This window comes from Psammomys obesus, unplaced genomic scaffold, assembly GCF_907164565.1.
Source record: "Psammomys obesus unplaced genomic scaffold, mPsaObe1.curated_primary_1811, whole genome shotgun sequence".
NCBI lineage: Eukaryota > Metazoa > Chordata > Mammalia > Rodentia > Muridae > Psammomys > Psammomys obesus.
The window spans coordinates 30,955,858-30,983,649 of record NW_026585895.1 but is presented as its reverse complement, the minus strand read 5'-3'; the positions used below and the strand labels follow the sequence as shown (position 1 = coordinate 30,983,649).

Here is a 27,792-nt window from a genome sequence, read left to right as displayed (position 1 = left end):
TTAAAGGTTTTGTTTTTTAAGGATTATAGTATTTTGTAAATGTTTACAGAGATTCTGGGCTCAAAGCTATCATTTTCACATGGTTTCTCCGGCATGTTACTGAAAATATGCTATGCAGGAATGATCTAGAGAACATTTGACTGCATCTACTTCTCCACCTCCATTATTCTTCCGTTGGAAGTGAATGCCAAGTAAATCCTCCACCATCTCTTCGTCTAGCTGAACGCCTTCTAAACCAGTCAGGAGCACTGTCTTCTTGGATACAGCTGAAAACAGCTAAGGGGGGAAAAATAATCAGCTTCTGAAGGAGACAAATTATTATAAGAGCTGAAAGAGAAGGCCAGAGGGAGACTCGAATTTGAGAAAGAGGACTGTGTGGCATTATGGAAATAAAGGGGGTGGGCAGCTCCAAGGACAGAAAGAACAGTCTGTGGGCAGTCAGAGGTGTGACTGGACCAGATGAAGGCTGGATGGATGTAAAAGATATAGACTAAGGGACACGTTGGCAGCAGGACGGTGAGTTTGAGGTTAAGTTACATGGCAGCCCTGACTCAAAAAAAAAAAAAACGTAAGTGAAGGGGAAGCTCAACCGTAGAGTGGTTACTCGAAGTGCTTACATGAAGGCCTGGATTCAGTGTTCGGTACTCCCCCAAATGTGTGTGTGTGTGCGTGTGTGTGTGTGCGTGTGTGTTGTAGTTTTCGGAAGGCATGTAGACAAAGTAGAACTGCCATTCAATATCTGAGGAGGAATAGGAAATGTGAGCAGGTTTAGAATGAAAGAGAGTAAGTGACGTTAAACAAAATACTGTCTGAAGCCCAGGGATTGACAGACACATGGAAAAAATATTGCCTAGTAAGTCTCTGTTTTCAAAAGAAGGATGAGTTTTATCATCTGAGTAATTGGGGAAGGGGTCATTGTTGTTCTGCATACTGGGATAGACTTTAGACGCTTGTATGTGTTAGAAGGGTCCTCTACTGCTAAGCTATAGGCCAAACCCCTCCCCCATGCCTTTTTTTTTTTTTTAACTTCTTATTTTGAGACAGGAGCCTAAGGTTGCCTGGGGTTATCTTTGAATTCTTTAGTCCAAGTAGGCATTGAACTAGAGATCCTCTTGACTCCGGCTCCTGAATAGCTGGGATTCTAAAAATGCATCACCAGGCCTAGCATCAGTTTTGAAAATAAGGCACAGCTTTGCGTTAATATGTTGTTTAAAAATACAAACCCATTCTGCAACCACCAAGCAAAACTGAAGTGAAGAAACTGTTTTGATAGCCTTCAGGGATAAGATGCATATCCCACACAGTTCATTCCGTGGTCACTGTGGGGTAGGGTGGAGCACTGCGCTGACAAGTGGAAAGAAGAGAGAGGTCTTTACCTGGTACTTTTCCAAGCGTCTCTCTGTATACGAAGAAACAGGAACCCTATAGCACTTTTGATTCATGTAAAGAGGATAGTCTTTCTTTTTCAAAATCTTGTCAGCAACTGAAAGTAAACAACAAAAAAGTGTTTTTCTTTAATATCATAAACATTTTGAACCATAATTAAAACTTCCCTCCAATGTGGTGCTATCAGAATAACAGTGAAATGAACAGCTAAGTTCTATGAAACTCTACAATCCATTTTGAAGACTTCACAGTAATGATTTTGAAAAAATAAAATAAAATACAAGACTACCCAGCAAGGAAGCTGAATCTTCTGCCTTGAACAGTCAACTATGAAAGGAATAAATGTTCCATGAATCCACATGTAACATTTTTGTAGACGCAAAAGACCAGAGGATCCCAAGGACTGAAAGAGGAAGTCGACAGGAATTATCATTTAATCGGTGGAGTTTCTTCTTCAAGTGATAAAACACTCCGATAGCGGTGTTGGTGGCACAATATTGTGAACACCTTTACTGAACGCCACTAGCTCGTACACATTTCTTCGATTAACTTTGTGTGCATGTCACCATGTACATGAAGTCAGAGAAGTGGGAGATGGTTATCTCTATCTACCATGTTGGTTCCAGAACTGATCACAGGTTGACAGGCCTGACAGGAGACACTCATCAGCTGAGCCATCTTGCAGTCTGTAAACACTACAATTGAAGGGTTTCAAGTGGTAGGTGGAGGCAAGAGAAGAGGAGAGAGCAGAGAGCAGAGAGGAAAGAGCCTCAATAGGCCTGCCTCAGACCCACTTGCACTGGTTATGACCTGTGTGACTTTGGCTGTCTCACTTGACTTGATTCTGAGTCCTTTCCTGAGAAAGGCAAGTAGTCACAGCACCTACCTGGTTACGGTAAGGCCATAAGACACTGTTTATGAAGCGACCAAGTGTATCTACCTTCAGAAAACTTTATACTCTTCTAGAATTACCCAAAACTGTAACATTTGTCTGGACACCACCTCTAGGAAGGACTCCCCAGAGGAGAGAATAAACGTGTTTCCAAGCTAACAGAGTGTCAAACTGCAATGTGATGTATAGCGGAGTTACTCCTGGATGTTTCTAAATACAAGGAGCAAATAGCATCAATCAGAGAAATTACACTTACAGAACTGGAAAACCTAAATCTGGATCCTTGACTAGGAAAATTCCACTAAGTTTCTCTTCATTTCAAAGGCAATATTTAAGCCTGCCCTGAAGACACCTAAACTTTAGGCTTCTCACTATGACACACCCATAATGAGTTCATAAGCATTACTCAAAGACACAGGTCAAAAATGCGCAGTGGTGGGCTTTCACGTGCCCAGAGAAAGGCCTGAAAATATCCCCTACTAATCAGAACTACTTATACACCAGAAGAAAGGGAATTTTGAGGAGACAATACTTCACTGTTACAATTTCTTTTTTAAAACACATACGACTTTTGCCCTGCTCTACCAGAGGCCATGCTAGTACTAAGAACCTCAAGCAAGACACCTCCAAAAGATTCCAACACTTCGACAAGGCCTACCCAGCCTTCCCCCAATAACCCCCTTCATGGCCATATCCCAGCCCACAACTCCAGCTGAAGGCCCCTGCTCTACCAGAGGCCACATTGACATCTAGAACCTCAGAGGCCATGCCAGCACCCAAAACCCCAGCAGAGGCACCCTACTCAACCAGAGGACTTACAAGCCACCAGAACTACAAGCCACTCAGGGCAGAAGGCCAGAGAAGAAACACCCATCCAACAAAGACAAAATCACAGATTGATACCTACATCCACAAACCCGATGCCTAGAGGCCAGCATAAAAACACAATCAACAACAGCCAAGGCGATATGAGCTATCCATCAGAGCCCAGCTATCCTACTACAGCAAGCCCTGAATATTCTAACACAGCTGAAGCATAATACAAAAAGAACTTAAAACCAACTTTATGAAGATGACAGAGATCCTTAAAAAGGAAATGAATAAACCCCTTTTTTAAAAATCCAGAAAAACAAACAAAAACAAAATCCAGAAAAACACAAACAATTGGAGGAAATGGATAAATCCCTTAAAGAAAGCAAAGAAAAAAAAAAACAAACAAACAGGTGAAGGAAATGAATAAAACTGTTACAGATAAAATGGAAATAGAAGCAATAAAGAAAACACAAACTGAGGGAATCGTGGAGAAGAAAAATCTAGGTAAGTGAACATAAACTACATACACAAGCATCACCAACAAAATACAAGAATGGAAGAGGGAATCTCAGGCATTGAAGATACAATAGGAGAAATTGATACATCTGTCAAAAAAATGTTAAATCTGAAAAATTCCTGACACAAAACATCTGGGAAATCTGGGACACTATGAAAAAAAAAAATCTAAGAATAATAGAAATAGAAGAAGGAGAAATTAAAATTATGACCTATGTTAAAAAAAAAAAAGAGAAATGCAAATTAATGCAAGTGATAGGATTGCTCAGTTGTTTCCCTACAGTAAAGGAAAAGCTACTCCAGTAGAAAGAACAGGAAGGTTTGGAAGTACTGAAAAATGTGTGTTCTGACAAACAGTGGTTAATGATCAGAAGCCAAAATTAAATTGCAACTAAATGGTGTTAAAATAGAAGGTTTTGTGGATACAAGAGATGACGTGACTATCATTTCCCAAAAATCTTGGAATTCAGAATTGCCATTTTAAAAGGTTTATACAAAGTTTTTAGGAACTGGAAAATTATTTCAAATAAAACAAAAGTATTCAATGGCTTAGTGTTGGGACCAGAAGGTCAAACAGGATAGTTAAGACCTTATGTGGCTGAGATACCCATAAATTTATGGTGAAGTGATCTTTTACAACAAAGGGGCACTCAGATTCATAGTCCTGCAATTCCAGACAGTTCAGTGAAGGGTGAAATGGTAGATGATCCTGGGAAAGGTATTGCTATACATCATCAAAAACAACTTCAGGGTGTGCCAATTGTCTAAACATAGGATACCCCAGGGATTGAATTTCCAAATTCATAAGAGGGGCCACTGCTGAAACACCAATGGCCCAACCCCTACAATGGTCGAGTTGAGCAATTGACTTTAAGAAAAAATTGCAGGCACTTGTGCAGCTGGTACAAGAGCAGCTGGAAGCTCAACATATAGAACAGTCTACCAGCCAGTCTACCATTTGTTATTAAAAGACAAAGAAATAAAACAGGAAAATGGAGGATGTTAACAGACTTAAGATTGAATAGAGTAATTCAACCAATGGGTCTGTTACAGCCTGGAATTCCTTCACTTTTTTTGTTACTTAAGTCATGGCCTATGATTGTAATTGATTTTAAAAGATTGATTTTTCATAATCCCCTTCTATGAGCAGGATAGGAAAAGGTTTGCTTTCTTGGGAGCTACTTATAATAATGGTGGACCAGTAAAAAGATATCATTGAAAAGTTCTTTTATAGGAACTGTTAAATAGTCTGACTTTATGTTACTATTTTGTACAACTGCTAAAAATAATTTTAGGAAATTTCTTCAATCTATTATTTGTTATTACATGGATGATATTTTGTTGGTTGATTCTGATGCAAATACTTTACAGAAAATGTTTAAAGAAACAAAAAATTCTGCCATGCTGGGAGTTACAGCATGCTCCTGAAAAAAAAATACAGAGAAAAGATTTTATTATCTATTTGGGTTTTAAAATAAGTCACAAAAAAATTCAACCACAAAAGATCCATATCCAAAGAGACCAGTTGCAAACTCCTTATGAGTTTCAAAAATTAATGGATGATATTGATTGGCTATGGTCTATTATTAGATTAATCACTCATGAGTTAAGTAATTTGTTTTAAACATTAAAGGAAGATTCAGATTTAAACAGTCTAAGATGTCTAACAGCTGAAGCAGAGAGACAGTTAACTCTGGTAGAAGAGAGGCTGTGAGATGCAGTGGATTCAATAGATCCTAAACTAGATTGTATTTTGGTTATTTTGCTTTCAACTTATTTTCCTACAGGGCTCATTATACAAAGAGAAGATAGCATTATGGAATGGACTTTCTTAGCACACAAATCAAGTAAATAAATTAAAGACTTACATAGAAAGGGTTTCTGATTTAATCATAAAAGGTAGAATAAGACTACACAAATTGTCAGGAACAGACCCAGGTGAAATTGTAGTACCTTACATTAATGCTGAGATTATGTCATCAAGGGTAATCAATGAAGAATGGCAAAGAGCTTGTACTAACTATTCAAGAGAAATTAACAAAAAAATGTCCTAAAAGCAAGAGTCTTCAGTTTATAGAATAATAATAATAATAATAATAATAATAATAATAGGATATTCCCACATATTGAAAAAAGATCTAGTTATACTTTAAAAGTAATGCTTACAAAACAAAAAGGAAGAGCAAAGACCTCCAGGGATAGGCTAAGTAATACTTTATTAACTTAAGATTTTCTGAATGGTAATAAAAAGGAAAAATAGCAGCCAAAAGACACTGCATTATAAAAAATAAAAACCCTGTGTAATTAAATCAACCTATATTATAAGGATGTGCTAATATCAGAATGGTATAGTTTTGCATTGGGAACATGGTTTTGTTTATGTTTCCATGGGAATGAAAAACTGTGGCTAGCATCAAAACTAATATAAAGAGTAGAATTAGGGAGGAGAGGTCTCCTGAAAACCTTGACCACTGATCCAAAAAAGCATTTAGTTCATTGAAAATGTCTGTGTTTATAATTTCTCACTAAACACAGTACAATTAATGGCTTAAAACAGAAAGGGGGGAATGTAGTGATAATTTTTATTTCTTTGTTTCTTTGTTTTTGGTTTAACACAGACATGTTATGTGAATATGTTTTTTATTTAATCCCAGGTGTGGGATGTGAGGCTCCATCAGAATGTCCACAGCAGCTGACTATGATTTGCCTAGTGCTCTAGCAGGGCATGATTTTGCCAGCGAGGAGAGTTTACATTTGGAATTCTAGGGACTTTTCAGAGGGTATAAAGATGCTAAAGCTTGAAAAGGCAGGGCAGCTACTGTTGCCATTGCTGCCCCTGCTGCGCCTGCTGCTGTGGCTGTTTGCTATTTGCTTCTGTTGCTGGTTACTTCTTGATTGCTGGTTAGAAATATCCAGATGATGAAGATCAAGCTCACCCCAGTGAATCTGATGCCCCTATCCAGGAGGAAGTAGTCTAACAATATCAGCACCCCTTATCCCTCTAACCTTCTTTCTCTCCTATCTAGTGTTGGAGGGTTGTAATGGATAGGGGTGGTGTAGGAAGGTAGGAAAAAAGAACTCAATAAAGTAGCCAAAAGTAGAACTACATATGGCACCTGATTTTTGATAAAAAAAAAAAAAAAAAAAAAGCCAGAAGCACACAATGGAAAAAAAAGAAAGCATCTTTAGCAAATAGTGCTGGTCTAACTGAATGTGAGTATACAGAAGGATGCTAATAGACCCATATCTATCACCTACACAAAACTCAAGTCTAAGACCTCAACATAAAACCGGATACACTGAACCTAACAGAAGAGAAAGTGGGGAATGGCCTTGAACTCGTTGGTACAGGAGACACATCCTGACAAAATGTCAATAGCACAGGCACTAAACAACAATCAATAAATGGGACCTCATAAAAGTGAAAAACTTCTGTAAGGCAAAAGATACTGTCAATAGAACAAAATATCAGCTTAAATATTGGGAAAAGATCTTCACCAACCCTATATCCAACAGAGGACTAATATCCAAAATATAAAAAGAGCTCAAGAAACTAGCTATCAACAAACCAAATAACCCAATTAAAAAATGGGAAATTGATCTAAACAGACTTCTCAAGAGAATGACATCGTGAATTTGCAGGCAAATGGATAGAACTAGAAAAAAAAAATCTTCCTGAGTGAGGTAATCCAGACCCAGAAAGACAAAGATGATATGTACTCATGTATGAGTGGATATTAGCTATTAAGTAAAGGACAATCATGCTACAACCTGCAGACCCAAAGAGGCTAAGAAACAAGAGGGCTCAAGGGAGGATGTATGGATTTCCCTGGGAGTAGGAAATGTACTGGAAATAATGACTGGAATAGGGACATTTGGGAGGCGATGTAAAAACCTAGTGCAGCAGAAACTCACTGGAATCTCTGAGCGTGACCCCAGTGAAGACTCCCAGAAATGGGGGATACAGAGCCTAATCTGGTCATCTTTTATAACCAGGCACGGTTCCTAGCAGTGGGACTGGGACATCAACCCAGCCACAAAACCTTCCATCTATAAACTGTCCTGCCTGTAAGACAGGCTGGGGCAAAGATGGAACAGTACTTGTTGGAATGGCCAACCCCTGACTGGTCCAAGCTGTGGCCCACACCATGAGGAGAAGATCATGCCTGACACTGCCTGGATGACTAGGAACCAGAGGCAGAACAGCTCAGAGACCTAGGATAGAACCAAACATGACTGGAAAAAAAAAAAAAGTCAAAGAAATGATTCCTAATGATATTCTGATATACTCAGAACAGTGCCTAGCCCAATTGTCATCAGAAGGGAGTCATCCAGCAATCAGTGGGAGCAGATGCAGAGACCCACAGCTAAACAATAGGCAGATCCTGGGGAACCCCACAGAAGACAGGGGAGGAACTATTGTAGAAGCCAGAAGGGTCAAGGACACCTCAAGAACACAGCTCACAGAATCAATTAAGCAGGGTTCATATAGGCTCACAGAAACGGAAACAACAAACACAGACCCTGAATGGGTCTGAGATAGATCCTCTGAAAATTCCTTGTGGGACTCCCAAAAACAGGAGCAGGGGAATATCTCTGACTCTTTTGCCTGCTCTTGGGACCCTTTCCATCCTATTGGCCAATTCCAAGCCCAGATGTGATATGACAATTTGTGCCCAGTATTATTGTATCTTATTAGGCCATGTTGTTCAGTGGATATACCTGGAAGGCCAGCTCTTTTTATTTTTTAAGGGAACCAGAGGAGGAGTTGATCTAGGGGAAAGGAGTGGTTGGGAGAGAGACTGGCAAGAGTGGAGAGAGGAGAAACTGAGGTCAGGAAGTAATGTATGAGAAAAGAATAAAAGTTATTTAATAAAAAAATTTACTTTCTTGAAAAAAGTCTAATCAGTCCATGTTTTAATGGCAGAGCAGGATTTCCATTACTTGTAAACTCAGGAAAAGCCCTATAACTATACTGATGAGAATAGCAGAGGTATATACCAAGAATCAGAAAAAAAAAATTACTCTATTGCACACCCACTGTGTGATTTTAGAGATGTTAGTTGTCTTCTCTAGACCTCTGCCTCCTATTAGTGACCTGAATGTGTCACCTATGTCAGTTATGGTAAGAATAAATTGTGATGATTAAAAAAAAGATAATGCAGACATCCACTGTACTGCCCCACATGTGAGCTCTACTACAATTCATTTAATTGCTATTTGTAATTGTGACATGCTCAGGAGCGTTTAGGAAATTGTTTCCTGAATTCTGTTTCTTTTTTTAATTAATTCTTATTTATTACAATTCATTCACTTTGTATCCCAGCTGCAGCCCCCTCCTTTGTCTCCTCCCAATCCTGCCCTCCCTCCCTCTTCTCCTCCCATGCCCTTCCCCCAGTCCACTGATAGGGAAGGTACTCCTTCCTTTCCATTTGATCCTAGCCTATCATCAGGATTGGCTGCATTGTCTTCCTCTGTGGCCTGGTAAGGCTGCCCCCCCCAACTCCCCCCTCAGGGGGAAGTGATCAAAGAGCCAGTCACTGAGTTCATGTCAGAGACAGTCCCTGTTCCTCTTACTAGGAAACCCACTTGGATATTGAGCTGCCATGGGCTACATCTGTGCAGGGATTCAAGGTTATCTCCATGCATGGTCCTTGAAGTATAACTCTCAGAAAAGACCCCTGTGCCAGTTTTTTTGTTTTGTTTTTGTTTTTGTTTTTGTTTTTGTTTTTGTTTGGTTCTGTTGTTCTCCTTGTGGAGTTCTTGTCCCCTCCAGTTCTTTCTATCTCCCCATTCTTTCATAAGATTCCCTGTATTCTGCCCAAAATTTGGCTATGAGTCTCAGCATCTGCTTTGAATACCCTGCTGGATAGAGTCTTTATGGGTCACAATGAAAGCAGTATTAAGAGAGAAGTTCATAGCAGTAAGTACCTTCAGAAAGAAGTTTGAGACATCTCATGTACAAACAACTTAACAGTACACCTAAAAGCCCTAGAAAAAAAGAAGCAGACACACCCAAGAGGACTAGACCATTGGAAATAATCAAACTCAGAGATGAATTCAATAAATTAGAAACAAAGAAAACAATTCAAAGAATCAATGAAACCAACAGCTGGTTCTTTGAGAAAATCAACAAGATAGACAAACCCTTAGCCAAACTAACTAAAAGGCAGAGAGAAACTATCCATATCAGCAAGATCAGAAGCGAAAAGGGGGGACATAATGACAGACACTGAGGAAATCTTTTTTTTTTTTTTTTAAATAAGAGTAAGAAAACCCCAGCTGAGCAAAATGGCTCAACAGGTAAAGGTTCTTGCTGCCAAAACCAACAACCTGAGTTCAATTCCCAATATCCTTGTGCTGGAGTGAAAGAACCAACTAGTGCAAGCTGTCCTCTGACCTCCACACTAGTGCCACGACATGCACACAAGGGCCTATACACATACTTGTGCGTGTTAAAGAAAGAAAGAATTCTACGAAAATAAAAATGTCAATAGTGTTCAAAAAAAGAAAACTCCCCCTAATCATGCTAATACATTCCAAATATACAAACAGGCAGGAATAGTGCGATGGTGGGCTGTTTGGGTACCTCCAGCTTCCACAAACGTGATGACAGCACTTCCGGACCTCTTGTCATAGTGCACACTTTCCACTTCTCCACCTCCGTTCCTGGACTTACAGAAGCTCAGCTCCAGTTTGTCCCTCGTCTGCTCCTCAGACAGTTCACTGGGAATTCCCGTAACACTGATCTTCATTTTAGAAATGTCTACACGAATCTGGAAGAGCATTTCATAGTCACAAGGACAGGTGAGGAAAAAAAATGCCTGTGTCCAACGGAACGGCCAAGGCTTTCCTGGCTGTCTCACCTGGAATCTGACCCCTGTATCGAGTGGGACTGGATGGGCGGTGACCTCCACAGCGGTACCTTCCATCTGCACGACATGCTTCCCCATCATTATCACATTCTGTGCAACTGAAACATAGCAGTAGACATTCACGGTACCCTGAGAAAACTTTATGCTTTCTATTCAAGGATAAGTTATTGTCTTTTTCATATCCTTCTATTTTGTTTGTATTACATTTATCTGTGTGTGTGTGTGTGTGTGTGTCTGTGTGTGTTCTTTTGAGGGGCTCTGTAACATGACTACAATAAAACCGGTAGAGGGTCTAAGAGTGCCACACTCGCTTAAAATGTACATGGGTAGGTGTTTATTCTTAATTGTGTGCTGTAGCTTTTTATGACACTCCAGCTGTTGACATGTGGAGCCTCTTACACCAATTCATCAAGACGATGAGAGACGTCTGCTTCCTTTCTTGTAAACGTTGTGTGTGTTTATGACAACCAGGGAGCACACCATAGGCTGAGGGAGAAACGAAGCTGGAGGGAAGGGCGTTGTTGGGTGGGAATTCAGGCTCACCCTACCACGATATGACTCTAGAATTTAGATGTTTTGTTTTGTTTTGCTAATGGCAACAGATGACAATAACAGAAAACATCACTGAGGTAATTCTCAGATGATCCTCTCGTTAGCCCCAACCCCCTAACATCTGGTGATCTGGCTCAGCAGAGAGGGGCCACTTATATCCCAACTTTAGTGACTATTACTGTCAGAGCCACTCCTGTTTGCCTCTGTTCCCCCAGAGCTGCTCCTGGCATGGGGACTTCAGGACCACATGCATGGAGCAAGCAGCATCAAGGCTGCTCCTAAAGTGACTTACACTCCCAGCAAGCCCCAGGACTGCCATGCAGAAACCTGCTTCCACATCCTCCCTTCTATCCGCTAGTAACATCCCAGTCACTGCCCATCCCCAGCAAAGCTTCCCCTCAACGGTGGTTCCCAGGGAAACAAAATTACCCTGTGGATGGAGGCCTCATCTCTGCTTGTCACGACCTTCTCTGTATGCTTCCATTTAACATTTATTTCCAGGCCAGTGTGATGGGCCAGATGCCAGAAGACACAGGTTTAAATCACAGATACAAATAATCTAATCCTGAAAGGACCCTGGAGACCAGGCGGGCCCATCCTGGAGCTCTGAGGTAGCAGAATATTAGTGGCCTGCCCTCAGGAATGTCAGCCCAGTAGAAAGTGAGCAGGCACTTAGGATAACCTCTCAGCTCTGGAGTTCAGCAATGGAAGCTCTTCTACGGGCTTCCGTTTCCTTATCCGGAAAACCCTCACACACAGCAACAATGACAAGCCAACACCTGTGTGTTGGCTGTGTGCAATACACATTTCGTTTCATACACCAACAGCTCGTGAAGTCAGGATATCACAAAGCCTGTCATCAAAATCTGAGGCTTACAAAGAACTAAGACCAGGCCTTCACGAGAAGACAACGCTGGCACTCAGAGCCAAAGCCTTCTCATGAGAAGGGGCAAGCCTTGAAGAGGCCCATACTTCTTTGAATTTGGCCAGCATCAGGTCCCATCCAAACCTCTCATCCCTGGGCTCAGTCTTACCAACAGCTAACTGATTTACTAAATCGCTTAAACATCCCCAGAATCTGTTTTCTTTCTAATCAAGTACATATAATCCTTATTTTTGTGGTTCTATAGAATTATAGAATTGTACAAGGATGAAGTGAGATGTCTCAAGGAACATCCAGAGGAAGTACAGAGTCTGCCATTATGGTACTTTCAAATTTCATTTATTTATTTGTTTGTTTGTTTGTTTGTTTGTTTGTTTGTATTTGCAATAGGGTCTCACTATGTAGTCCTGGCTGGCCTGGCTAACCTCAAACTCACAGAGAGAGGTCTGCTCCTGCCTTTTTACTGCTATGATAGAAGCTGTGCACCACCATGCCTGGCAAGTTCTACTTCTTTATAATATTATTATAATGTTCTAATATGCCTATTATCATTTAAGGGGCATATGGACTAGAAAGAGGCTGACACTGGATATCCCGACTCCTATATTTTATTCCCAGAGTCATTACTTTTTGAATGTGTGATAAACACGTAAACTTTAGTATCACTGCACACACGCCATTGCCAACACTCCACATTATTATATGATAATGACATATATTATACATGTTTCCTCATTACATAGGATAGGTAACATACCCAACACGTCTAATATGTTTGGCCTCCTTCTATGTAAACTGTGACTATCACATCTGCCTCAGAACACCATCACTCTAGGGACAAGAAGACACAGCAAACACTTTACGCACTGTAAAGTGATAGCCAAACTTTGAAGGCCCAGGTGCTTGCAAAAGTGACACAGCCATACCTTCTTCCTTGTCAAAGGTGATGAGTGCTTGTCCTTTCTGTAGCTCATAAGTAATTTGTGAGCTCACTTGAAATGAACAGGAGCTATTTGAGAACTGGCCGCCATCCTTGGGACTCTCCACTGAAGTGAATTTAAGCTTTTTTTCTGGTATGTTCTCTTTAATCTAATTAAAACAGATGTGTTTGATTAAAATAAGAACAAGAGATAACTTATGCCCCCCCCCAATGACACTACAATCTAGTTATCCAATAATTTGTTTTCCGTTGACTTTAGAGCTTCACAGGATATTGACTGTGGCCTTACTTGACATCTATAGTAATTGTTTGTTCCCATGTAACTTCTCAGTAAGGTAATCAAATGCTGATTCTTTAATGTCATTTTATAGATGAAATCATAAGCATATAATCCTCTCACTTTCCCTGAGCAACGTTTAAGCCAATCAATACTGTACAGTGTCCAATTCCAAAGTCCCCTCAGTTTATATAAACAAGTACTTTTTAAATAACCATGCCAGTAATGCACAATCTCAGAAGGAAATTGTTAAAAATGACGTTTGGCTCCATGGCCAGGAGGCAGGACACGTGAGCGAAGTTTGAAACTGTGTATACGGTGGGTCTTTTTTCATTCGTTCAGTTCCATGAATGCATGCATGCAATTAATTTTAGTATTTTTCACCCACTCCCCTTTCTCATTTCACTTCCCCCTACTGATGAAATCTTTTCCTCAATCCAGCAAGTCTTCTTCCTTCACATCTTGTGGTGATCCCTGAGTCTGATTAGTTTCTTGCGTGAGCAGGGGTCGGAGGCCATTTACCGGAACAAAGCAGTTTATCAGTGGCTACACCACTGAGGAAAATGGTACACCCTTCCCCGCCAACCATTATCAGACGGTTTGCTTTCAGGCCCTATACGTAGTGAAATGTTGACTACCCAGTCTTGTGAAGATAGCCACGTCAAGTTCATGATGGCCATGTCATGTCCAGAAGACATCTTTTGACGGTTTATATCCCATCCTCTGGCTCTTACATTTTTTTCCCACTCTTTCTTTAACAATGTTCCTTGAGCCTGGAGCAGGTAAGATAGATGTTCCATTTAGGACCAAGGACTCTATACTACGGGTAATTTTTTTTTTATGGCAAACTCAGATAACTTCATTTTTTGAAAGACTCATGAACTATATGATGTGAAAATTGCCAAAATTTAATTCCAACTTTCCCCAAATCTCCCAAGAATTTTTTTTGGGTTTTTTTTTTTTTTTTTTTTTTTTTAGGGGGTTGGGGAGAGGGCAGGATGTATGTAGCCCAAGCTGTCCTTGAGCTCAGGATTCTCCTAACCTCAGCCTCCTCGGTGCTAAGATTGCTGATATGGGCAAGTCACCATATCTAATCTACCCAACAACTCTTTAATCCTGAAGCAAACACTGTCAAAAGGAATTGTAGCTGACAAAAGAAAAGTGGGTAGTTATACTTACCTGTTTAAAAATCATAGATATCAACAAATGTATAACTGTGCATAAATGTTTGGTTATTTTACACACTGAAAAAAAATGTGTTATCAGAAAGAACCTGCACGTGCTCAGTGGATCTGTGGATGATCCTTCACACTTATGGCACCTTCACAAGGAATCAGTAGGGTTCCAGTTACAGTAGGCTAAAGTCAAAACAATCTTGCAAACCTGCAGAAAGGCGGAGTGTTTTCCAATCAAGTGGAAACACACAATATTCACACCTCCTGATGCCAAGCATTTTCCAGGGTTAGAGAAAGCCAAAACTGTACCCCACTTTGGGTCTTCTGTAAAGTGGGCCCACTAGTCTGGCAGGTTTCCCAAGGCCTTTTGATCCAGCTGGAGCCAGACAAGTAACCAAATCCTAACAGTCTTGTGCCTCCTGACCCATCTCATCACTACAGGACATCCTATCTCCCTGAAACAAAACTAGTAAGAGTTTCATGCTGCAACAACCTGGCTTGTCAAGAAGAAGCAAGGGTAAAAACTTGTTAGACAATTCAAATGCAGGAAAATTTAGGAGAGACTTTAAATGATACAGATTAATATATGCATGCCTGACTTGTTTGCTCTGAGACAAGGTCTTATGGTACATCCCTGGCTGGCCTGGAGCTTGCTGTTGAGACCAGGCTAGCCTCCCACAGGAATCCCCCTAACTCAGTCTCCTGCGTACTAGGATTAAAGCTGTGTCCCTCTGTCCAGACTGTGCCAAACTGTGAAATTCATTTAAATTACTCAAGCACTTTAGATGACGACATAAGCGCAATCAGTGAGAAGACTAAATGTTTAGTCCAAAAGTAATCTGCAAAAAGCAAGGCTCTGTTTTTTTAATTCATAATATAAGATAACATATTATTAAGTATACTATTCATATTACTATTGATAAAATATTGATTTTGTTATCTATAATTATATTAATATAATTATTTATAAGTAACTTCAATTAATTCTTTAAAACTAATTTTATTCATTTTTTAAAGTTTTATCATATTGACCATAGGTAGCAAGAAAAAATACACATCACAAGTATAACCCGTGAAGAGATCATATGAAGCTAATATGCAGACAATAAATAAAACCACCGGAGTCCTCCTGGTTTCCCAAGGGTCTCCACTGCCTCTACAGTGACCACTGTATTAATCAGAACATGCTTTATTTAAATGGGAGCACATAGTATGCCCTTTTTTGCCTCTCATGTATTGATGTCATGTTTATTACAGTCATCCATGTTGTATACAATTGTTCATTCTCATTGTGGTGTAGAATTTAATTGCACGCCTATACAGTAAATTACTAGTTCATGCTACTCTTCATTTGGGGCTATTCCGTACAGTGGTCCGAGCCAGGCATGATGATGCACCCCTTTATTCCAGTACACAAAAAGCAGAAACAGGTCATCTCTGTAAGCTTGAGGCCAGCACGGTCTACAGAATGAGTTCAAGGCCAGCCAGGGTTGGTCTTAAAAACAAATACAAATATTGGTGTTGTGTGGCTAATATGTTTTAAAGTGAATCCTGTATAACTAAATCACTTTTTCTGAAAAGTACATGTCCATTAAAATATATATATAAAATAACCACAGTACTTGGAACTCTCTGGCATCCTCGTGTAATTCAGCTTCAAGTTTTCTGATCATCTCCTCTAGCTCTTTGTTTTCCCCCATAATTTCATGAATTAATCCCTAAAAAAAAAAAAAAAAATCAAATTAATTGAAAAAAATTAAACGTTTGAGCTCCTTTTTCTAAATTAATTAATGATGGAAATCCCCCAACCCTAAACGTAGGCATCCTTAGGACACTCTCAGAATAAATGTGCCCCAATTAGTGGTGCATTTGCTTACCATCTTATTCCATCACCCAATGGTTCTTCTATTCTTACCAAGTTTTTTAGCTCTATTATACGAGCAAAGAAACTGATAGTCTTCCGTATTAGACACAGAAATTTTTATAATTAAGGCAAGGAATGAGAGTCAGGCCTTCTGGCCTTAGATGACTTTTATTCGTACTCTACTCATGGCACATTATACTGAGGCAAAAGGATTTGTTTTGTTTTTTTTTTTTTTTTGTTTTGTTTTTGTTTTGTCATTTGTATTATTTTTGTTTGGAGGAAGTATTTATTTATTTATTTTGGTGTTTGTTTGTTTGTTTATCAGCAATGATTCGGATAGAAGCCAGCTGCTTTGACAAGCCAAACATAAGCTTTGTTAACAGGTCTGAGAGCCTAGGCCTCTGTTCCCACTTGGGTCTCATTAGGTAATTGCTCACACTCCACTTCCTGGCATAAACCCAGAAAAGAAGGAGGTGAAAAAACACTTAATTTTGTAAGAAAAGATAGAGGAACAACTCTCAGTGTAAAGCTTTCCCAATACAGTAAATGTAACAATAGCCTTCTGCTGCCAAAGACAAAGCGCACCTTACTTAAAAACGAACAGACACAAATCATTCTTAAAAGCACCTACTAATTTCCCTTTTTACCTTGTGTTGTTCACATGTCATAGTGTCTTTCTCTTGTGAGCACTCTCTCCACGCTTGCTTTGTGTTGCCTTTATCATCATCCATGATTCTCTAATAAAAAAGGGAGGGCTTTTAAAATAGCATACTACACAAATGCAAGAAAAAAGAAATAACATGGGGGAAAAAGTGTCTTTTCCCCTGTCATCAAAGTCTTGACAAATGTCACCTGTAATTTGAACACCTTCACATCTCTAATTGTATAGGAGGGAGCAGAGTAAAGGCGCTGCTGACATGACCACTCCATCGTATGATCAACGTTTTTTTGTTGTGAATAAGAGAGAGAAAATATCTAGAGGCACTGGGAAGAGTCCAAAGCAGAGAGAGAAAAAAGTAGACTGAACAGAGTCAGCAGACTGGACATTGCCAGGGCTATCTGTGAGAGAGCAGGGGACAGCGAATTTAAAAAGCATAGTGAGAATAGCAAGATGATCATAGAGAAAACTTAGTGAGAATAGCAAGGGTGGTAAGGAGGGTGAGTAGCTTCAGGGAGAGAAGGGCCAGGAGACTGGGTGGGGGTGGGGGGGCTTTGTGAGTAGGGACTAAGGGAGCCTGGAGGTCTGCATGGACCTTGATATGCTGACAGGTGCCATAGGTATATGGCAATTGGAGAGCCATCCCTTTTGCCCGAGGTAAGGGGAGTAAATGACTCCTTTGGCAGACAGGACAGGCTAAGGAATGCTGACTTTTGTCTAACAGCAAGCAATCCTTCTATAGTCCACGCTGCACTCACATCTGGATATTTGGACTTCCTTTTGGAGTTTGGACAATTGGAGTTTCCTTTGAACCTGACACTAATATATGTTTTAAAGGTTAAAAAAATAAATAAATGAACTTTGTCTTCAACTCAAGGATACACAGAAAAAAAAAAAACAATGGGGGTGAGGCTACAGCTGGGATACAAAGTGAATAAATTATAATAAATAAAAAATTATATTAAAAAAGGAAAAATAAAAGAATGGGTGTTAACAGTCCTTGAAATTCGCATCCCAATCATAAAGTTTCAAAGACTGCCATTTTGATCATCCAAACTTCTTGGTTAAATACTTAATTCGCCTTATTCTGCTTCCAAAAGTAAAAATAGCAGAATCTTCTGATGTGCATTTTATCTACAGGCAGCTTCACTTGGCTTCCCACCAACTCTCCCCCTGGGTCAGTAAACCTGGATTGGAAAAAAAAAAAAAGTCCCTCACTTTTAATAAATCCCTAGATGAACTTTTCTCCTTAATGAGAAAAACACATTAACTACCACAATACCCACACACCACCTTTGACAGAGTCATCAGCACGCAGCACAAGGGTTTCAGCAGCTTATGTCATTACACATATGCTGAGGTGGCTTAGAGGATAGACACTTTCGACCAAGCCAGACAACCTGAGTTCCATCTCTGGAACCCCCTGTGGTGCCTACACATGCACAACACACACACACACACCACCACCACCACCACCACCATACCACACCACACACCACACAAAAGAAATAAGAACATGTAATAAAAAATAAATTAAATGATTGCTTAAGGATTCTGGCATCAGCATTTCAGTATAAGTGGTCTCTCTTGTAGTTCTAAACATCTATATGTTTATTCACTCATGAAGGAATGTTTACAGGAATGCTTGAAAGAACGTTAAAGGAAGGCTTACAAAGTTCACCTGTCTGGCAAAAGGAGTCAAATGAAACACAAAAGATGAAGAAGACCTGCCTGCACATTAAGTTAATTAAAAGGGAAGATCCCAGATCAAAATAGTTTCAGATGCACAGTAAAAACCTGGAAGCAATATACTTTTCAAAGACTGAGTGGTTAAATTCTCCACATTCTTGTAAAAGAAACGGAAAAATCACTGGGAGTGGTGACATATGCCTTTAATCCCAACACTCTCCGGGAGGCAGAGGCAGGCAGTTCTTTGTGAGTTCAAGGCCAGCCTGGTCTACAAAGTATGTCCAGGACAGCCAAGGCTACATGGAGAAACCTTGTCTGAAGAAGAAGGAGAAAAAGAAGGAGAAGGAGAAGAAGAAGGAGAAGGAGGAGACAGAAAAATCTATTTTTAAACTAAAATAAAAACTAAGAGAAAATTAGCCATGCCTTAGTTTTCCCAATTCGAATACAGGGATGTCGGGGGTGGGGAACAAAACAAAAAACAAGAGATCATGGCACATCCAGTAGTTTCTAATACTCTTCTCCAATAAAAAGAACCAAAAAGCGCCAGGTGGTGGTGGTACACACCTTTAATACCAGTATTCTGGAGGCAGAGGCAGCAGATTCTGACTTCGAGGCCAACCTTGATCTACAGAGTGAGTTCTAGGACAGCCAAAGCTCCATTGAGAAACCCTGTCTCAAAAACACCAAAAAGGAGAGAGAGAGAACCAAGAGGCGATGAGTATGGGACAGGAAATACACAAGGTAAATCTGGAATATCTTGAGGCAACAGACAATTTAAAGGCACCTTTAAAAATATGACAGGGAAAAAAAAAAAAAAAAGATCCAAATGAAGCATCTCCCAGTGCTCAAGGACCCATACAGGAAACTGAACAAGCAAAGTTGATACATGGAGGTTGCAAACAGGGATTTCCCCAAAACTGTCCTACAGAATAAGAAAGAAATTGCCAACTCACTGTACAAAGCCAGCATCATCCAGCACCACCAAAACTGGATTGGAGCACAGAGCAAATAAAAGAAAGAAATCTATAGACCAACCTCCCTGGTGAACACACAAGCAAGAATTCTCCACAAAGTCCTTGCAAACCGAATTCAAGAATGTTAAGATCACATATCATGACAAGTTAGTCTTAGTAGTTCGGTAAACACAAACCAGTGAATGCGATATGCGATACAGCATGTAAGTAGATCACGGTCATCTAAATCAATACTGAAAACCTCGCAACAAAGTTCACACTTTCAGCATAAAGGTCTGAGGAATCCAGGAGTGAAATAAAAAAAAAAAAAAAAAAAAAATGTCTCCCCATATACAAGTTAAATGCAACGAACCTACAGCTAACATTGTATCAAATGGAGAAGAACTGGATGTGTTGTCTCAAAACTCTGGAACAAAACGAGAATGTCCACTCCTTCCATTCCTATTTAGTGCAGTGCTGGAACATAAGAAAGACAAAAAGGATGCAGATATGAAAGAAAGAAGCCAAAATAGTGTTATCACACATGACTTGATTCTGCAAAAGACTCCACCAGAAAACTCTACCATCTGATACAGCACTTCTCAACCTCTGGGATGTGAATATCAAATATTTTCAATTCAGAACAGTAGCAAAATTACAGTTACAAAGTAGCAACAAAACAATGTTATGTTTGGGAGGGTCCCTACAACATGAGGAACTGTATCAAGGGTTTGCAGCTTTGGGAAGGTTGGGAACCACAGCTTTGATAAGTAATTTTAGCAAACATCAGGATATAAACATTAGTAGCTTGCCAGGCCGGATGGTACACACCTTTAATCCCAGCGCTCAAGAAAGAGAGGTAAGGAGGATCTCTGAGTCAGACACCAGCCTGCTCCATGTAGTGGGTTCTAGGCAAGCCAGGGCTACACACTAAGACTCTACCTTAAAAAGTAAATATTTTAAAAATTCAGCTCTTTATACACCAATGAAAAACTGGTGAAGAAAGAATTAAGAAAGAAAGAAAACCAGAATCGAAGAAGGGGAGAAAGGAAGGAAGGGCAGGCAAGCATTCACAGCAGTTAAAAAATACTTAGGAGTGGTGTGGCTGGATCTTGAGGAAGCGCTATTCCTAGTTGTCTGAGAAAGCACCAGATTGATTTCCAGAGTGGTTGTACAAGTTTACATTCCCACCAGCAATGGAGGAGGGTTCCCCTTTCTCCACAACCTCTCCAGCATGTGTTGTCACTTGAGTTTTTGATCTGGGCCATTCTGATGGGTGTAAAGTGAAATCTCAGGGTTGTTTTGACTTGTATTTCCCTAATGGCTAGTGACTGTTGAACATTTCTTTAAGTGTTTCTCTGCTATTCGATATTCCTCTATCGAGAATTCTCTGTTTAACTCTATTCCTCGTTTTTTTTTATTTTTTATTAATTACACTTTATTCATTTTGTATCCCCCCATAAGCCCCTCCCTCCTCCCCTCCTGATCCCACCCTCCCTCCCCTTTCTGCATGCATGCCACTCCCCAAGTCCACTGATAGGGGAGGTTCTCCTCTCCTTTCTGATCTTAGTCTATCAGTTCTCATCAAAAGTGACTGCATTGTATTCCCCGTTTTTTAATTGGATTACTTGATTAGTTGCTTTTCAACTTCTTTAGTTCTTTATATATACTGGATATTAGCCCTCTGTCAGATAGAGGGTTAGTGAAGATTCTTTCCCAATCTGTAGGCATTCATTTTGTTTTGATGACAGTGGGAGCAGCCTTACCAGGCCACAGAGGAAGACCTCCCCAGTCAGTGGATTTGGGGAGGGGCATGCGTGGAGAAGGGGGAGGGAAGGTGGGATTGGGAGGGGAGGAGAGAGGGGTTTATGGGGGGGATACAAAGTGAATAAAATGTAACTAATAAAAATTAAAATTAAAAAATACTTTAAAAAATAAACAACACAGTTTAAAAAAAAAAGCTAGGAATAAATTTAATTAAGGACAATGAAAACTTTGAAACACCAAATAAACAGATGATTAAGAGATTTGAATATGGAAAGCTATCTCATGCTCATAGATTAGCAGCGATAATATTGCAAAAATGATTAGGCTATCCCCAATATTAATGCAAATTTTCACCAAAATTCAACTGACATTCTTCACAGAATGAAAACAAAGCAAAAGTTTTAATGTTCATGCAAGCATCAAAAGCCCCATATAACCAATGCAAAAAAGGAAAATACAGGAGGCATCACAGTATCTGATCTCAAACTATAGTACAAAGCTAAAGTAACAAAAATAGTATGGTGTTGACTCAAAACTAATCCCACAACAGCTACAGCCAAGTAGTCTTTGACAAAGTTGTCAAAAATATACATTTCAAAAAAAATTTTTTTTAAAGAGCTTCTTCCACAAATGATGCTTGGAAAACTGGATGTCCTCATGGATGAAATTAGGTCTTTATGTGTCACCCACACAAAAATCAACCCCAAACAGATCAAAGGCCTTAATGTAAGATTTGAAACTGCTAGAGGAAAACTTATGCAAAATGCTCTGATACAATGCTGGAGTTAGGAAGATAAAGAGCTTAAGGTCAGCCTCAGCTACATCCATACCAAGTTCAAGGTAAGTCTAGCTATATGAGACTTTGTCTCAAAGGAAAAATGTTAATGAAAATATGGGGGGGGGGCTGTCTATAATGGATTCCAATAGCAGAAATATTCCCAAGAATTTACAGATAGGATGCATTTGCATAAAATTAAAAAGCTCCTGCACTCCAAAGTAAACAACTACCAGTGAGAAGAGACAGCCTAACAAACAGAAAAGTCTCTTCGGCAGCTACACCTTAGAAAGGAGATTAGTAATCTAGAATGCATAAAAATTTGCAAACATTACATACCGAAAGCCCAAATTATCCAACCAATCAATGGGCTAATGAATAGAACAGGCCGTTTTCAAAGGAAGAAATATAAGTGGCCAAAAACTAATTGAAAAGGTGTTCAATATCCTTAAAGATCAGAAGAATGCAATTTTACGTGCTCTGCATTGCTTCTCACCCAAATGCTGACAATGGCATGGCAGAAGAGAGAAACTGGACAGGACTGAAACTCGGGCTGTCACTTTGGAAATCCTGCTGTAGGTGACCGTCCTCCCTGGAATCGACTGCAGACTGCAGTCTCCGGCATGGCCACTGGCGGAAGTTCATCCTAGCTGGGCTTGCTTGCTCCTGCCAGCCCTCACGGCGCTTGGGGGTGGGGGGGTAGGGAGGCCTCAAAACCCCTCACCTGAGTGTCCAGACACTCCCTACCACCTGTTGTAGGTAATTAATTATCTCCCTTAATTACATGTGGCCTCGGGGAGAGCCTAGACTATATGGGAGGAGTTAGCTCCTTCTATGAGACTATGGCGAAGCCCTCATCCCTTCTGGGTAAAGGCTTTTCAGGTGTGGCCTGCTGGGGAAGGGTACCCACAACCTCACACCCTATGCTCTGTAAGGAAGGCCAATGGTTCTCCACTGTTACTTGGGCACAATAGTTGCTAGATTTGTGGCTGGGACCTTCGAAGAGGTAGAAATTGCTTTTCTCTCTCCTGAGAAGGAACTTTAGCAATGAATCAGTGTGGATGTTAGATAGATAGATAGATAGATAGATAGATAGATAGATAGATAGATAGATAGATAGATAAAACTACCACATGATCCAGAAATGCCTCTCCAGGGTACACGCCCAAAAGCTCTGAGGTATCTGATATCTTAACACCCAGATACTGCTACATTATTACAGTAGTCAGGGTATGGGTCCAAACTAGATAGCCATCAAAAATGAAAGGATAAAGAAAATGTGGTATTGACACAATGGAATTGTATATAGCTACAAATAAAATTATGGCTTTTATAGGAAAATGAAGACAAATACTGCATGTGTCCTCTTATATGCAGGATCAGATTGTGTGTGTGTGTGTATGTGTGTGTGTGTGTGTGTGTGTGTGTGTGTTATAGAAAGAGAAGTGTAAATGGCTTAATGGGAGAAGGGCAGGGAAGGGGGGTAATGGAATACATGTGAGGTGAAAGGCAAAACCAGGAAAGAAGGGAACACCTAAAGTTGGTACAGGATATGGGAGAGAGCAAAGAAAGAGGGGGATAAGGAAAAACTATAAGAGGGCTGGAGGGATGACTCAGAGGTTAAGAACACTGGCTGCTCTTCAAAGGTCCTGAGTTCTATTCCCAGTCAACCATATGGTAGCTCACAACCATCTATAATGAGATCTGGTGCCCTCTTCTGGTGTGCAGACACACATACAGGCAGAATATTGTATAAATAAATAATACATTTTTAAAAAGGAGAAGAAACAATAAGAACATATATGTATGAAAATGCCATGATGAAATCATGACTTTATACATTAACTTTACTTTTCAAATACAAATCAAACAAAAAAAATGTGTGGGTAGGTGTGAGTATGTGTGTGGGTGACAAAAAAAAAAATCAGCAGGGCTGGAGACATGACTCAGAGGGTAAGAGCACTGGCCGCTTTTCTGGAGGATCCATGTTAATTTCCCAGCAAAAGGCACCACCAGGCATCTGTGTGGTACTCAGACATACATGCAAACAAAATATCTATATACATGAGATGATTTTTTAAAAATTAACAAAGGATTTCGAGAGAGAAGGAAGTGGCCTAAAGAGAGGGCAGATAAAAGAGCAAGAAGAGAGCAATCGAATATGTGTATATATAGAAAGAACGTATATACATATATATCATGAAAATAGAAAGAGGGAGCATTTGGAAAAGGGGGAAATCAGCAAGAGGGGAATGAGGAAAAAGCAGTGAGAGAGCAACTAAGAATAAAGTACAGTAACACTGTGAAGATGTCACAGTAAAATTGTTTCCTTGTATGTGAACCGAAAGCTCATTCAAAATAATTTTTAAAGAAGAGTAATTTCACAGTGGAGAAACCTGGCGTAAGTGGCCAGAATGAGATAATCAAAACAAATGAAAGGCTAGATCAAAATTTGGTTGCACTTGACTGGATAGGCTGAAATAGGCTGATAGAATGTCCTGAGCAAAGACGCACAAACTGAAACACAAGCAAGAGGAGGCAACAGACAAAGTCAGGCACAGCCCATGCTACAGTTTGCCTGTTTGCTTTTTTTTTTTTTTTTTTCCTTAAGTAGATTTATTTTTCCAAAAACGATGGGGAAATTTCCAGATTGAAGAAAACTGCAGAAATACAACTAAATGCAATCTATGCTGCTCATATTGGGACAAATGATAAAGTCATTAGAAGGTAATGAATAGCACGATTAATTTCTTGATTCTTTCAGACTGTGTAGGTAAAATAGGAACTCCTACCCATCACCCTTTTAGTGAGAAATAGCCACTCAAGTATTCCAGGGTGATAGGTCATTAGGTTGAAATTTTACTCTCAAATAATCCAGAGAGAAAGAAGGTCATTTCATACTAGTGGCAATGTTTCTATTAATTTGAGATAGATTGTTTAAAAATACACACACACCTATATGCATTCAAAGATCTAACAGTCTAACCACAACTTAACCCTCAGCCTTATTTAATCAGGCCCTTAACTTGGTTTAAAGATCTTTTGAAGGGTCCTTCGCTGCCTCAACCTCCACCAAACGCAATTCTTTGGTTCTGCAAGGTTCATGGCAACCCTCCACAAGGTTCCTGAGGCCTTTTCTGGCCTCTCCAGAGGACATTAGTTCCTCTTCTTTATTATGAGGCGCTTTATGAGGCGCTTTAATGATATGTGTCATTTTCAAATATTTCAATAAATATTTGAAGACTGGGTCCATGGGCACTCTTCTTAGATCCATCCCAAAACCTACGCAACCTAGAACTCTGCATGTCACAGTATGTGTGTTTTTTTTCTGCCCAGGACATTATATATATATTCATATATATATATATGAATTCTTTGTTACATTTCTTAAAAGAGAAATTTCAACATTATAATTGATTTTAAAGATTGTTGTTAGAACACCGATATTCTTGAAAGCTCTTGCTGTAAGTGGTCTGTGGCATAGCAGCCCCAGGATGTTTTCATCATATTTACCATTGAATATTTTCCCTTCCTCACTGGGTGGAATGTCTGTAATTCTTCCCTTTCAAGCAATCTTACAGCAAGCAGAAAACTGATCCCCTCAAACATGTCCATGTCCTAGTCCCAAGAACTGGTGAAAATGTTAGCTTACACTGCAGAGAAGCTGTAAGGCTGCAAACTGAATTCAGGACGCTGATCCTCTGTCTGGGAAATACAGGGGTAAAGGGTCTGGAGAGGTGGCTCAGGGCTAGAGTGCTTGCTGGGTAAGCACCGGTACTGCCCATCTTGCCCCCCCCCACACACACACACAGAAAGCTGTGATGGCATCCTGTCACTGCTCAGCCAGTCCGGCCAATCAGTGAGCTCCATTGAGAGACCCTAACCCAGAAATTAAGGTAGAGCAATATAGAAGATAACAGCAGATTTCCACCTCTGTCCTTCACAGGTGCACGCTTGGGTATCTACACACATACATACAGACACAAAAACAAATAAAATACGGAGATCATCCTGCAGTGTGGGAGAAAACAACAAAATCCAGAAGGTCCTTTTGAGGAAAAGAGGGGACAACGCAAGAGTCAGACTGAGATATGAGGCAGAAACCTGATCAGAGAAGCGATGCTGATGCTAACTTTGAAGATGGGAGAAGGAATAAGCCAAGGGAAAAGGGCAGAGTCCAGAGTCCGAAGGGCGTTCATCCGAAGAGCTTCCAGAACAGGAGACAGCTTTGACAGCTCCTTTGCTTTACCGGGCAGGACCTGCAGACCTCTACAACTGCACGCGCGCACACACGCACACACACACACACACACACACACACAACTATAAGCAAATCTAGTTTTAAAATTATTCTAAAAATAAATATTTTTAAATGAAAAGTGTGTGCACGCAAGCACGTGTGTGTAGAAGCCACCAAGGACACCCAACTTATTACTACGGTAAACAAACAAACCAACACACCCATCATTTCATTTTCCTGACTATACTTACGTCACCAGGGTGAGCCACACACAGTGCCTGGCAGAACAGAAAAAAGAAAGAAAGCATACTGTAGACATGTTGTATACATTATAGCAGAGAAATGTGTCAAATGATGGATACAATTTTAACCATTAAAATACAATCCTGATTGTATTTCTTTTACAATGTTTCAATCAAAGGACATTTTAATGAATAAAATACAGTTAAGTGGTCTACCTGGGTGTGGTGGCACAGGTCCTCAACATGAGGAACAAGAGTTTAAGGCCAGCACAATGTAAACAGAAAGCGACTGTCTCAACAGTTTTGTTTTTGTTGGTTTGTTTTGTCGAGACAGTAAAGAAAGCTGAAAAAGCAAAAAGTCATCTGATTGATTCAAAGTTACTTTCTTTGCAAGTCAGGACCAGGGAAACTAAAACAGAGAAACTGGCTGGTTGGTGAATGTCCAAGCGCTTCTTGTGGGGATTAGAGCAGAGGTGATTTCATTGCTCAGTGGAACCCGCTGCTTTCCCTCCTAGTTGGACAGGGCACAAGAAAAGTTCCCTTCAGGGGCACACAAGTTAGCACGGTGCCTCCGGTACACGAATCCTCTTAGCCCATTCCAGTGGCCTCCTATAACTCTTATTAAATATTCTCCTTTCAACATCTGCTTCCAAAACAAAATTAAAAAAAAAAATCTTACATATACTGAAAAAGTAAGGCGTGACTACAGAACTCAGCGGCTGCCAAGGAAAAACGAACCGTCTTCTTGAGAAATTCATTTTACTAAGAACATTCTGGAGCCGTCCCAATCAATGACAGTAAGTTTCCTTTTCCCAGGCAGGCGGAGCACCGCAGGGCCGCAGCGCCGGGGCTGGAGTCCCCAGGCAGCGCGTGGGGGGCCCTGAGACCTGAGAAGCGGGGCTGGATGGGGCCGCCCCCCACCCCCACCCCCCAGCAGGGTGGAGCATCCCTGACCGCGGGTGGCCGGACCCGGACCGTCCGCTGGGAACCGCACTCACCTGCTCCCGGAAGCGGGCGCCTTAAAACCGAACTCCAACTCCAAAGCCTCTGCGGAGGGCAGCGCTTGGTGACGGGCAAGGCTTTCGCTTTCGGTTATTTTGAAAACCGGATGCTTCTGTTTCGTGTCCTGCGGACTTCGTCCGGGGCGCCTTTGCTGATGTTTCTGTGTAGGCGGCGGTAAATTGAAGAGCTAAATGCTTTGAAAAGTTTATTTTTATGTGTGCATTACATGGAACGCACTGTTCCGTGTAAAGCTGGATAAAAACGGAAGTCGAGGCAGAACTCTCTATTATCCA

The 27,792-nt window shown here is 40.4% G+C and overlaps 1 protein-coding gene across 4 annotated transcripts; it reads right to left on the bottom strand.

The window, feature by feature from the left end:
* On the bottom strand, window positions 1–27,792 carry Nmi (N-myc and STAT interactor). 4 transcript variants are annotated; one of them, XM_055600795.1, is made up of 10 exons: window positions 27,496–27,792; window positions 26,507–26,533; window positions 19,847–19,950; window positions 16,821–16,910; window positions 15,932–16,027; window positions 12,844–13,006; window positions 10,474–10,580; window positions 10,197–10,383; window positions 1,377–1,483; window positions 1–276 (listed from the first exon to the last, which is right to left on the bottom strand). In XM_055600795.1, exons 4-10 carry the CDS (start codon window positions 16,902–16,904, stop codon window positions 97–99), a joined length of 924 nt encoding a protein of 307 aa, XP_055456770.1. In that variant the 5' UTR covers window positions 16,905–16,910; window positions 19,847–19,950; window positions 26,507–26,533; window positions 27,496–27,792; the 3' UTR covers window positions 1–96. The 4 variants fall into 4 exon arrangements, with proteins under 4 accessions (XP_055456770.1, XP_055456768.1, XP_055456769.1 ...); XM_055600793.1 differs by lacking the exon at window positions 19,847–19,950 and having other exon boundaries at window positions 27,496–27,791; XM_055600794.1 differs by lacking the exons at window positions 19,847–19,950; window positions 27,496–27,792 and adding an exon at window positions 27,177–27,359.

Excerpts from the sequence above, each read along its gene's own strand:
- Nmi (XM_055600795.1), bottom strand. The coding sequence starts at position 16,904 with ATGGATGATGATAAAGGCAACACAAAGCAAGCGTGGAGAGAGTGCTCA. Across the intron at positions 16,028-16,820 it reads TGACATGTGAACAACACAAG|GGATTAATTCATGAAATTAT; the intron begins GTAAAAAGGGAA and ends TTTTTTTTTTAG. Across the intron at positions 13,007-15,931 it reads AGGATGCCAGAGAGTTCCAA|ATTAAAGAGAACATACCAGA; the intron begins GTACTGTGGTTA and ends TGTTTTAATTAG.